The sequence below is a fragment of the Nestor notabilis genome, unplaced genomic scaffold (genome assembly GCF_000696875.1).
Source record: "Nestor notabilis isolate BGI_N333 unplaced genomic scaffold, ASM69687v1 scaffold21364, whole genome shotgun sequence".
NCBI lineage: Eukaryota > Metazoa > Chordata > Aves > Psittaciformes > Psittacidae > Nestor > Nestor notabilis.
In genome coordinates this window covers 1-13,418 of record NW_009926324.1, presented here as the reverse complement: position 1 = coordinate 13,418, position 13,418 = coordinate 1, and the positions used below count along the sequence as shown (strand labels likewise).

Genomic DNA, 13,418 nt, shown 5'->3' with positions numbered 1-13,418 from the left:
TAATTATTAATAATAATATATTTAATATCATAATTATTATTATAGCATTATGTGAAATTTAAATTCTGAATCATGGTCTGACTCCCTATATTGCACTTATGAATGCATTGTTCTTATGGATGATATGCTAATTTCTCCTGATATACGAATAAGCTTCATATAATGCATATGAGCTTTTAATATAGTAGCTGCCAAGGGAATAACAGAAAGCCACCAAGAGTACTTAGTTCATCTGTTACTTGTCTGAAAGGTACAAGTGACATTCAAATATAGTAGATTATTTCACGTTAGTCCTGAGCATCAGACAAAGACAGAAAGAAACAGGAAAGAAAGTAAGGGGAGATCAACTAGAGTTTAAACTCAGGTTAAAACTTCTCCTTTACAATACATCCGTATGCCAGAGAGTAACTTAATTTCTCAAACAAGCAAATCGCTGGCACTTGAGTCAAACTGTAGCAAATAGAAGATTTCTATTTGCAGATCAAAACAGTTTTCTTATGAGAAAGGGGAAAACTAGATGGTATAATGTACCTGCAGTGAAGAGCCACCCAAAGGTGCTGTGGGACGGGCATCACCTCGAGCCCTTCAGAGCAAGCTGGACAGGCATCTGCCAGGAAAGCTCCTTGCAGCCCTGCTTTGGGCTGCCTCAAATCTGCTCCACGTTTGACCATAAAGGAGGGTTTAAATTTGCACCAGCAAAAGAGCTGGCTCTGGGACACACGGTGCTAAGATTTTGATATTTGCATTCTAGCAGCATATGAGAAAGTAGAACTAGATCAAACAAAATCACCAACAGAGCTCAAGACACACGTTTTTGAGGCTGATTTCTATTGAACACTAGCGTGTGTTAAAGCAGTTAAGAGAGCCCCAGACAGCCTGTGCTGATTATGGATGGTGCATGCATGTAGCCAAGCAGGAGGGAACTCATATGGGGGGACAGGGGCCCCTCTACTTTGTGCCATGGCAAAGTGGCCATGTCACAGTGTGCCCAAATATGCACACCCTCGCTTACCAAGCCAAGCCTCTTTCAGGGTTTACAGACATCCATTTTTCTTGTCCACCCTGGTTCATGGGCAATCGCTACATCCCTTGTTGCAAAGCACAGAGGTAATGAAAGGGAAAATAAGAGAGAGAAATAAACCCCAAGAAAGACAAGTGATGCAAATTAAAACAGCTGCTCACCCCCAACTGACCGATGCCCAGCAGCAGCCCCTGGCCAACCTCCCCCCAGCTTTATATGCTGAGCATGAGACATCATATGGAATGTCCCTTGGGTCCATTGTGTTCAGCTGTCCCAGCTGTATCCCCCCAACTCCTTGTGCACCCCCAGCCTGCTCGCTGGTGGGATGAGGAGCAGAAAAGGGCTTGGCTCTGTGTAAGCACTGCTCAGCAGTAACTAAGCCACCCCTGTGTGATCAACACTGTTTCCAGCACAAATCCAAAACATCATCCCTTACCAGCTGCTATGGAGAAAATTAACTCTATCCCAGCCAAACCCAGCACATTTATTTGGCTTCCTCTGAAGCAATTATGCAAGAGCTAATATGACATTACTTAAAATATGACATTTAAATAGCTCACCCAGGAAAATCAACCCTGCAAAGGAATTGCTCTGAAATACTATTTTTCTTGGAAATTACAGAGCTAAGGGACTCTTAATGGCCATGCTGTTACTCACCTTTCATTGCCTATTATGCCACTTTAAATCCTTGTAACAGGAGGTTCCAGCGTCTAGTCTCTGCCCTGGAGCAGTATCACACAATAGTCATTTTAAAATATCTGTTTCCTAAAAGCCAGAGCCAAAGCCCACCAAGGTCCCACTGATTAATGGGAGCATCAGAACAAAGCCCCAGGCTGGCTGTAGGGCACCATCACGGATCCGGTTCTGAGGAGCTGCACTGATTGCTCTGACTAGCGAGGCAACTAGAGAAAAACTTGATCCTGTGGTGCCTAAACACTGCACAACTTGTCTTCGAGAATCACAGACTGGTTTGGGTTGGAAGGGATCTTAAAGCTCATCCAGTTCCACCCCCCTGCCACCTTCCACTAGACCAGATTGCTCCAAACCCTGTCCAACCTGGCCTTGAACACTTCCAAGATGTGTAATCCCTGGATGTGTAATCCTCTTCCCGCAATCCAAAAACATAATTTGTGATATCCTTGCATCTGCCATACTTGGTCCCAAGCTACAGCCGTGTCTATATAAAAAGCCCACAAGTGCTGGGGAAGCAACTCCAGCATTTGCTCCCCTCCACACCGCATGTGCTCCCAGGGGCCCCATCCTGGCTTGGCTTGTGGAGCTCACGCGAGCACTATGCTGGATGCAGAAGAGCCCTTGGAGTGAGCAGAATTGCTTTCCTTTGGATATGTTGATTCAAACTTTAGTCTTCGTGCCTCTCAGTTATCAGGGTGGGGGGTTTGTTCATTTCTTTTGTTCCTATTAACCTTTAAAGCTAACGAAGTGCATGTCCACATCAGGAACCGATGATGAGGGGCTCAGCAGGCTTCCTCCTTTGCTCGCTGCTGCTGCTGGCACCCTGCCGCACAGAGGTAGCTGCCCAGGAAGTTCAGCCTGATCCCAAAACTCCATGTGCCAACTGGATGGGAGGAGCGCCCGGCTACCCCGGCCACAACGGGCTCCCTGGCCGGGATGGGAAAGATGGAAAAGATGGACTAAAGGGAGAGAAAGGAGAGGAAGGTTGGTAAGGAACAGGGGGTACATCCATGCTGGAGCCAGCGGTAAGCCTCAGCCCTAGCAGATCTCACGCTGGCCCATGCCTGATCTCTGATGGCTTTCAAGTATCTCCAGGGATGGAGATTTTACAACCCAAGTCAAAGAGTTTGGCTGGTGGTTGTTTTTCCAACTAATGATGCTTTATCAGGCATGCTCTGCACACAGCCTGGGGGGGTTGAGTGGGCTTTCCACTTGCTGACTCAACTCACAGGGACGTTGAGGTTATTGCTGCTGAGCAGATCCTCATGCTACACCCCCCTCTATGTTTTGGGCTGGTGGGTAGCAGCTGCTGGCGCCATCCAAACAGAATTCCCTGTTTCCACTCTGTCTCTCAGGTATGCAAGGTTCCAAGGGTGATCAAGGTGACACAGGAGTCCCAGGGCGGGAAGGGCCACGAGGATTCCCTGGATACCCAGGGCAGAAAGGGGACAAGGGCGAAGGTGCCTTTATCTACCGTTCTGCCTTCAGCGTGGGGCTGACGGACCGAGCCCCCCACCCCAACGTCCCCATCCGCTTCAGCAAGATCTTCTACAACGAGCAGAAGCACTATGATGCCAGCACTGGCAAGTTCCTCTGCAACATCCCGGGCACATACTACTTCGCCTACCACCTGACAGTCTACCTGACAGATGTCAAGGTCAGCCTCTACAAGAAGGACAGGGCGGTGATCTTCACCTACGACCAGTTCCAGAAGAACAATGTTGACCAAGCGAGTGGCTCTGTCTTGCTCCACCTCAGCTCTGGGGACGAGGTCTGGCTTCAGGTGTACGGGGAGGGGGACAACAATGGTATCTATGCCGACAATGTCAACGATTCCACTTTCATGGGCTTCCTCCTGTACCCAGACATGGATGGCCATTAAAGAAGGTGGTTCTGCTTGGGAAAGGAAGAGGTGGCTTAACCCTGGACGGTGTCCTGGGGCACTGTCACTATAGCTATACTGTATTTACCAGATAACTGCCTTTTGTGGGGGCAACAATTCCCAAGGGTGGACCCTATCTCCTGTGAAATAAGTGAGGTTAGACATGAGTGACTTCCATGGGAGCAAGAGTTTACTACCTTGGGTCTTGCTCTCCTTGTGGAAACCTGGGCAAAAGTCAAACACCACTCCTGCTACATGATGGAAGAGTAACCCTCAAGATGGCCTAACCTTTTTTGAATTTAGAAAGGAGAGAAAAATCAATTACATTCAGATATCCCATTCTAAATTTCCCTTTGTTAACCACCTAAATTCATTTAAACCAATGGTACACCTTTTAGCCAGCATTTTTAAGTTTGAGTAGAAGACGGAGAAGACTATTCACAAAAGCCATCTCTGCTCTTGTTTTCAGCTGGAACAGATGGCTCCTTTCTTACCACTGTAACCTGCTGTCCTATTAGGGCCTTTGGCTTTCACCCATGGTTTGTTGTCTCCCTTCTTTAGCCCAGATCCTTGAATATATTCAGGTTATTAACTTTCATTGATTTTAATCCTTTGATTTTCCTTTTATGTCTATCCTCTATTGTTACCTCTAACGTAGACAGCATGCTTGTTCAGGGCAGGATCTTCTCTTGATTTATCTGAAAAGTCTTATGAACACCAGTGAGGCCACATTTCAAAAACAGCCCATTGACCATGTGGCTTTAGGGGTCCCGAGGTGATGACAGACGCATTGCCCGCACAGTTGTGATGCTCAGCAATGCCAGCAGCTCCCCTGCAAACACCCTGATGCCTGATGGGGGAGCAGAAGGTGCCTCAAGGCTCCTGGGCAGAGGGGACCTCAGGGTAGAGGTGTCCCTTCCCAAAGCACTCACCACATGCTGGAAGTGATGGCATGAGTACTTGTTCATCCCAGAGGCCACCAGCATGGAGCACATGAGCAGCATCTCACAGCTTCCATCGGCAAGCTGGCAAGATCCTGTCCCATCTCCCCTCTGAATAGTTCCCAAATGTAGTCAGAAGTTGAGATCTAGCAACTGTTTTCTACTTTTCCACACCATAAAGTGTGCCATAAGCAGAGTTTTGCACATCAGCTGAGCAGAGCTTCACACTGCGGTGCAACCTCCCGTGTTGAGCGGGCTCCTGGGATGAACAGCTCTCAGCAAGGTTACCTTAATGGAGGAAGAATATTAAAGCTGGAATTAGCAGCAATCCCATCAAACTGCTCTCCAAGGAGCCTGCCTGACTTTTAGCTAAAGGAGGATTTGGTAGTTTCTCAGATACATTCAAAGAAGAGTCCCATTAAGCTTCAGAACAAGCTAACACAGATCAGCACTAATATGTTATTACAAGCACAAAACAGCATTAAAAGCTTCAACTGAAATTAATTCCAAGAGCAGCACTTCACACTCCAGTGAATTACCACATAACAAATAATAACAACAATAAACTCTCTCAATGAGAACACTCCCATGTTTTATTGTGTGTTATTGGGAAGGATTTGAAGAAAGGGATGTTCTCCTTGCCTCATATTTTGCAGCAAGGTGGAGGCACCCTGGGCTGGCACATACAGAGGGACAGCCCCTTTTGCTTTCCCAAAGCCCCCCACTCTCTAGCTTTCATCAAGGCTTCAGCATCTCACACTGCGTTGTCTCCTTCTTGGATAAGATCAGCTCTGGTTTCCAGACTGTTTCCCTAGAATCACTGAGCCTAAATCTCCCCTGACTGGCCAGGCAGAGAGAGGGCCTCCACTGGCCCAGGGAGCTTCAAGCATACTAGATTTACCAAGGGCTGAGCTAATGCCCAATATGATCAGGCTGAATTTAGAGTGCTGGGAAAAACCCTACTCCTACTGTGTGAATTAATAGAAAGGGAAAAGATCAGGGGGAAAAAAAACTCCCAAATCAACCAACAAATAAACCCAAACCAAAAAACTAATCCATAAACAAAAGAAGACTTAAAATTGCAGCAGTTCCTGGATCAAATGGCATAAGAGGCTTAAATTGACAGGAGCAAGTCAGATTTTAGTGTTGAGGGTTTTCTTAAATATTTTCAGATGGATTTTCTGAAGGCAGGGAAAATTGAAACAGCCAAAGCACTAAGAGGCATTAGGGATAAACACTAGGAGGAAATACTAGTTTAAACAGTTCCCAAGAGGCAGCCAAAACAGAATTCCTTTCCTTGGTGCCACGCAGCAGGAGCAAATTTGCTTACAGCTTTATCCTGCACATCAGGACTCAGAGGTTTAGATGTGGCTTTTCAAACTGCCACACACACCTGATGCCATGTGCTTTAGGCAGAACCCAGGATTTCTTAGCACCCCCAACTGTCCCAGCAGCAGCATGACCCATCTCAATGTGACTTCCACTCAGGTCAACAGCACCTCCCACCTCAAATCACCACGACTCTGCTCCTCTCTTCCCAACGCACAGTAGAAACTGCTGTCTTTACAGAATATTTTCAAACACACTTTAAAGGGTTAAGCCTCAGGGTTTGAATCCCAGGCTAAAATCCTGGTCAAGCAGAGATTTCCTGCTTGAGAACAGCACACATCTTTGCTAGGCTGTCTATCAAGAAACCCCTGTAAACACAGTAAGACAAAGCATTGGGAAAAGTTTTAAAGCAAGCCCTTAAGGCACCACTATTCTGTGTTCTGGCTTTTCCCCCTTCTCACAGCCAGAACTACTGAAATTCACCACCATACTCACCCTCCAGGATACGAGTGAGTACAGAGACAGTCTTCCTTCCCAGCTCCCCGCTTGGACAAGGATGCTCCATGCAAGGTACCTGCATTGCTCATGCATGTCCCAGTCAGGCACCTCAAGAGCAACAGACCAGCCCCCCCAGTTAGGGTACCCCAGCCTGTGAACAAGGCAAGCCCCCATTGCATGGAAACAGGGGTCAAAGCCCTCTCTTCAGGGATTTGTACTGTTTTGTGAAGTCTTTCAACTCAAATCCCTATCAAATTCTTACTCTACAGAGCTCAGCTACAGAGGCAGTCACCTCCCTAGCACCAAATCCCAGTTTAAGCCACCACCCATCCAGAAAACCACTTTGCACCCCCCAGAAGCTACAATAGGCCCCCTCCCAGCTCTCCCCTAGGGCAAATGCTCCCAGCAGCTCCCATCAGCAAAGCAAGCACAGACTCAGGGCAGGGCCAGCAGAGAAGCATCTCCCCTCTGAGCACACAAGTCCGCCCTACTGCAGCCAGGACCCCCCCCAGGGCTGCAAGCCCCCAGGGAGTGCTTATAGCACAGCAACAACCCAAATCCCTGTGTGTAATATGGGTATCAAATCCCTATCTCCCTGGTTCTGCAATGCCAGGAGCACAAGACCAGGCTGATGGTGGTAGCCCAAGGGCAGGGAGCTTCAGGGCACCATGCTGGCCTTGTGCTGCTTTCAGAGATAAATGCAAATAGGGTTTGGGAGGGTAATGAGGTCCTGGGGGATGAGCTCAGGAGAGTTCCTGATGAATCCAGCCTTTCTTCATTACCCAGCTGCTGTGTTTTTACCCTATCTCCATGCACCATAAACCTGTGGGATGGGAAAACATGGCCAGACAGGCATGTAACCTAATTGATAGGCTGATCCTAATTGTGCCTCAACCCCAGGTAATCACTTGTGCCAGTAATTAATTGGAATACAAATAGCAGCTGCACTAATAGCAGTGCACTAAACCATGAAAAACTACAAGAATGAGATAATCACTCATAAGACTTGTGAAGTATAAACTTGCTAGAGGCTTGTCAGCATGGAAAGAGGGAATACAAAGATACAAAGTTGTCCCTTTGAAGTACTCTGGAGGAAACTAATTCTGAGCAAGGATGGGAGCAAGGCTGCCACGTGTTTTTATGATGTTTGTGCTAGATACGGGTACACAGTGAAACCATTCAGTCTGCCATGGGATTGTAGATCAACAAACCCACCTGCAGATCCTCCTTACTCATCCCAGGAGACCAGCCCAGTGTAATGCCACTGCTCTTTGAGGACAGTTGTGCGACTTCTTTACATGCAGGTGCGACTTCTTTACATGCAGGTGCAGTTTGTTACTCTCCAGCCAATCCAAGGGGAAGGAAAGGTTTATTCCACTGAAATGAAAACATTAAACATCAACATCTATTTCTTACTGTGTGACAGTATTCCCACCCACAAGGCAATCTGTGGGATCCCACCCATAAAGCAGGACAGTTTTATGGAGAGGCATCAGGGAGGCAGAGCAGGAGATCCCAGTTGAAGCTCTCCTCTAAATCCCTTGCAGGGAAGGACAGGAATTAGAGCTGACTGGAAATTTGCTACACAAACTGATTTTTCCATAAATAAGAAGTATTCACCAAGAAGCCCCTATTTACCAGCTTTGAAAAACATTGTTCCTCCCTCCTCCTCTGAAATTCCTTCAGTAGCTTAAGAAAAAGGTTATAATTTGGGTCAGGATTCAGACTCCACTGCTTGGCAAAGACCACTTGGAGCAACTAGAAAAAGCAAACTAAATAAATAGAGCTAGAAACAAAAACATGGAAGCAAATCCTTGTTCCAAAGCCACCCCTGCTGCCAAGGACCGACTTGCATTGTGCTGGTGCTTTTCCAAGAGCCCTGATGTGATGCTCACATTCCAGCCCCATCACTGACAGGGGGACTCACAGAGAACAGGGCTGCACTGTCATCTGCCCAGTGTGTTTTCATGTGCTGAACAACTGCACATTGAGAGCAGGAAGATGCCTGCCAGCTTCCCAACACCCTGGGGAAGCAGGAAGAACTCTATTTAGTAATCAAAATCAATTCCTACTTTATTGAGAAAAAGACCTTCCACTTGAATTACTGAAGTAAAATATTAAAAGGAAAATCTTTTCATTCCCTGGGAGTTAACTAAGAAAAACCCAAACCCCAATCAACCAAGGAAAACCCACTACTACCACGCTAGGGCTCAGCTTGCCTGTTCTTGCTCACACGAAGGGCAGTGGAGCACTGCATCCTGCTAAGCTGGCAGCCAGCTCAGAAGAGGCACTGCAGAAACACTACAGATAACAGGCAGCTTCCTTTAGTGTGGCAACTTTCTCCCCTTCACAATGACTTGATTATTTTCAGCTCAAAACAGCCTGCACATTCTTGATTTCTAAGAATATACCATGACAGCTAGCAGCTTCCTGCAGAGGATGGGCCTCAAGAGAGTACTGAAGGGAACAGGCTGACATTTAAGTGTTTTGAAGCTATTCCTTTTCATCTGTGCCGCACAACTGGCTACATTCCTTCTAAAGCACTGTAGGCACTTGGGACCTCATCCTGCCAAGACTCAGGCAGGTGGTGGGCTTTATACATTCATGACACTAACCTCAGAACCTCCATAAACCATATTCAGAATAGAGCCTTTATCTGGACATTGAAATACTGAGCAGTACCCAGCAGCTTATGAAGTAATATATGCGAGTCCAAGTGTGTGCAAAATGCTGCTAGAACAGGCTTGCTCTTTCACTCAGGAACACCTATGATAAGCAGTGACAATCTCCACAAAAGGTACCAGAATCAAAGCTCAATAAATGAAATGGCCAAGACAGACAAACGTCCTTTAAATCAAATTTTATTGGAGATACTGACATCTTGTATTTTGTACAACAGGCTGATTGCCCACAGATTGATTAGACTGAAAGGCTTGACAAATAATACAAAAACAAGATGAAGCTGAAGAGCATTTTGTTCTTCGTATAAGCCTTTCTGTATTAGTACCATTCCAAAAGGGACCAAAACATATTACAGTTCCTGATGAAGTTCTTAGACATTCACAGCTCTCTTTACAAAGATGAGGCTATTCACACACTCCTCACCTAGTCTCACTGCAAAGGGAAGAACTTTATACTTCAGAGAGGTACAACAAACATACCTTCAGCATCATCTCATTCCAGCTCTGAAGAGCGCTCCTTTCATTTCACTTCATCCTGAGAGAACTAACCCACACAAGATATCAGATTTAAGTGCAAGCTTAACAAGTCAGCAGCTGGGAAGTAACACCAAAAAGCCACCTAGGACTCATAGTAGCTACAAGCCAGAGTGGTATCAGCTGCACACCAAAGCAGTTCATGAAATTCAGCTGCTTTCTTCATAACTTCACCAACTCAAACACTTTCACACACCGCACAGTGCAAGCTCCTTCCCTACAAGAAGGCATACCATACTTCTCAGGTGCCAGCAGTACTATTTATGCTGCTTTTTAACATAAAACACTGAGATTCTGGAAAGCCTCATAATAAAGGTGTTAGCTATACCTACCCTGAGTCAGGATGGTAGGTAGTCAGGGTAGGTCACGATGAAAACTCTTGAGTTTTAAGCTGTACTGGACCCATGCACATTATTTGCTTTGTACCCACTTTCATGAAGATAGGTTCCATGTTTTGATCAAGTAAGATGACATTACAAAACTAGAACTACTCACCATTGGCACCTTCAAACAAACGCTTCACTGAGGTTTTGGACATTTCTAAAAAGAACACCATTCATGCCGAAGAGCAACTGTTCACGATGGATTTGTATCACAGAATATAGTCCTCCTGCTGTCATCAAACTTAAGGCTCAAGTTTCTTAAAACTTAAGAGAGGCAAATGAAAAAACAAGGAAGTCTGAACAAACATGAACAGGAAGTATTCCAAAACCAAGGCGACCATCTTGAGGAATCTGGGCATCAGAAAAAGCAAGCAGATGAAAGAGCGAAGGGGGAAGAGTTGCTGCTTAAATCTATTTCATCTCCTTTTGCACCTGCCCAGAATGCAGCCTCCATTTACCAGCAGCAGCTCATTCCTCAAAATCTAGTTTGGAGAAAGCACAGCACCAAAGTTAGGAACAGTCCAAATGCAGTTGGTACCACTCAGTCAAAATGTTTACATTGGTCTCAATGAGGAAAGCTTGAAACTTCTTTAAACGAAGCAAGCCCTGCAAAGAGAAAGGAGACTGCCTCAGCAAGACTGCTCCTTCAGGGACAGGTTTTAATGTCAGACACTAAGCAGAGTAAATGTCAGAATGCTGACTTCATGTACACTGCATGATGAAATAGAGGACAGAGAGAAATCCACAGGAACACAATAAGTATTCTTAAGTCATACTGTTTTTATCATGCTTACATTTTTAAGCTCAGAGGCATACTGACTGTTAAGCACACTTATTGTTACATTTAAGATTTCCTTTTTTTAAGGCAAACTCAAGGAAAAACCCAATCAAACATGTGGAATAAATAGGAAAGAACAGGGTTTCATTCCAGGTGAAAATTAAATAGTGTGAAGTCTTTAAAGATCAGTCACAGTATTATTTTTATTACCAATTTATGGAATACAGACTGCACTCAAGATTAGACAGCATTAAACTCTTGACTCTGAAATAATATACTACACACTCACCTGTTCCTTTCATTCTGAGATTCACTTTGGTCACTGCAGGGTGCAAAATCAAACATTTCTAAAAGTGTTCTGAAAACTTGTGTCAAAATCTGAACTAGTACCTTACAGACCAATTCATACACACTGTACCTGTAAGTAGGAGTAATTACATTAACTGCTGACCAAAAAAAAGAATCCTAAAATTATTTTCTTTCTATAGAGTACAATTTCAAGAATTAAATATTATTTTTAAATCCAAGCATTCCCATGGCCAAGGGCCAAAGCATTTCTCTGCTTAAAATATCAAGATAAAATTACTACTTTTTATTCCTGTGCTTCCCAAATTAAAAAGGTACTGAGGGTAGCTGAGTATCCATCTCCAACAGAAGGCAACACACACTCTTCTTAATGCAACTTACAAAGGAGAGTCAGACTATTGCTGTCTTAGCTCCAAATAATCCTATACTGTGGGATGAACAAAACTCTTCAAGGCAGCAATATTCCCTGCTGTGCATCTTCATGCAATATCCAAAAGTAACAGTGAATGATTTAATAAAACAGTAAAATCATTCTCTAAGGGAGCTCAGAACTCAGCAATATCTACTTTCAAAGCACAACCCAGAGAGAGGTGATGGGTTTTTTAGTATTTTATTAAATAAGCACATCAGCAAGTAAAATTTTAAGAAAACTCTACACAGCTGCCTAGAAATAAGAGTCTACAATTCCCTCCTCAGTTATCTTTAGACATCCGGTTTTCATATTTCCCCAAGCAGCTTATGCAGGTTCCCCCCCTCCCCGATTTTCCCATTTTGATTATTTTAATAAATAATGGACACCACAAGTGATCCTGGAGAAAAGTCCACGTCTCAGCACTGCATAGCTGGACAACTAAGTTCACTGGATGTCATCATCATCAAAGAGATCTTCAAAATCTAGTCAGAAAAATAAGATAAGGTAAAATTAACCTTAGAAGTTTCAACTGTTACAGACACATACTCAAGAGCAGTTCATTATTTGGTTTAAAGACAGAAATTTGCCTTTTCAGGCAAATTAAGTAAGTCAGACTTACTGCACCATCAGTTACTATAAATGCAACATCAGGGTGCAAAGAGACAGAGAAGGCAGGCAGGCAGACCATGTATATGTTCTCCATCATACACAAATTAAATGGCTTAACTTGTACAATACAAGTGTTACAATTAAATCTATAGAAGCAAAATAAAGCTTCAAAGGAGGAGCTTTTATAAACACATCATGTAGCCATCACATTCAGAGTGGATCAAACACAGCTTCAGAGCTAAGTAAGTACTGGCTGTATGCATGCAGCAAGTCTCAGATGAGACACTTCTGCTTTGGGTCACAGTATCCAGGCTCACGCTTGTGAGTTTTGCAGACTGACATGTGTGATTTGCTGTTAAAAATCCTTTCCTTATAAAGCATCTCACTGCTGTGAAGGCATGAATAACAAGGAAACAAGTGCTACACAATAAACTGAGGATCGAGCCTCATTTAGAAGAGTCCTAAACTACCAAAAGAATGTAATACCACAACTTGATGGCAGAACTTCATGGAAAAACCTACTCCTGAATATGCTGCCTCCAATAAAGAGCTAGGTCCTTTACAACTGTTCAGAGTATATTAATGCAGAACTTCCTTTTTCTCCTATATTCTAAGCCTTGAGCAACATGAGAAACCTACTATAAGAACACCAGGTTGTGGCATCAACGTCACCACCACAACCATCAGATTTTATAACACACCCGAAATTCACTGTTGAAATGTCTAAACATACTTCAGATGTATTTAAAAAAACACCTAAGTAACTAAGTGTAAAGCGCTGTATATTCTATCCCTACATGGCAGATACATAGCTCTTCTCTCTAAAAGCAGCTGTATATGCTTATAAGCATACAGTTAACTTTCAAGTGCAGAAAGCATATAAAAAATAAGCAGTTTTGCTTTGGATACATACACATGCATATCTTAAGAGATTACAGAATTATCTATAAAGTGCTAACACCCAGAAACAATGTTGCAAAGCTCTGTCCACATTTTTACATGCATTTACACTGTTGAATAGAAGGTATTGAATATAAGGAAGAAGCTCATCCCTGTGAGGGTGCTGAGGCGCTGGCACAGGGTGCCCAGAGAAGCTGTGGCTGCCCCATCCCTGCCAGTCTTCAAGGCCATTTGGACAGGGCCTTGAGCAAACTGGTCTAGTGGAAGGGGTGCCTGCGCACGGCAGTTTTTTTGAGCTTTAAGGTCCCTTCCAACACAAACCAGTCTGGGATTCTACACAAACATACCAAGGCATTTTTACTTGTAGTAATTAATATACTAAATCGCCTAAAACCACCAGGAGTGGAGAAACACGCATTAGATCACCCCCACCCGTATCATTTAACACAGA

The 13,418-nt window shown here is 44.3% G+C and overlaps 1 protein-coding gene across 1 annotated transcript; it reads left to right on the top strand.

Annotated features, from left to right (window-relative positions):
- Nucleotides 1-2,487: 2,487 nt before the first annotated feature.
- On the top strand, nucleotides 2,488-3,596 carry LOC104404934 (adiponectin-like). Its single transcript, XM_010013484.1, has 2 exons — nucleotides 2,488-2,698; nucleotides 3,070-3,596. The coding sequence occupies exons 1-2, from the start codon at nucleotides 2,488-2,490 to the stop codon at nucleotides 3,594-3,596; spliced, it is 738 nt and encodes a 245-aa protein (XP_010011786.1).
- The last annotated feature ends 9,822 nt before the right edge of the window (nucleotides 3,597-13,418 follow it).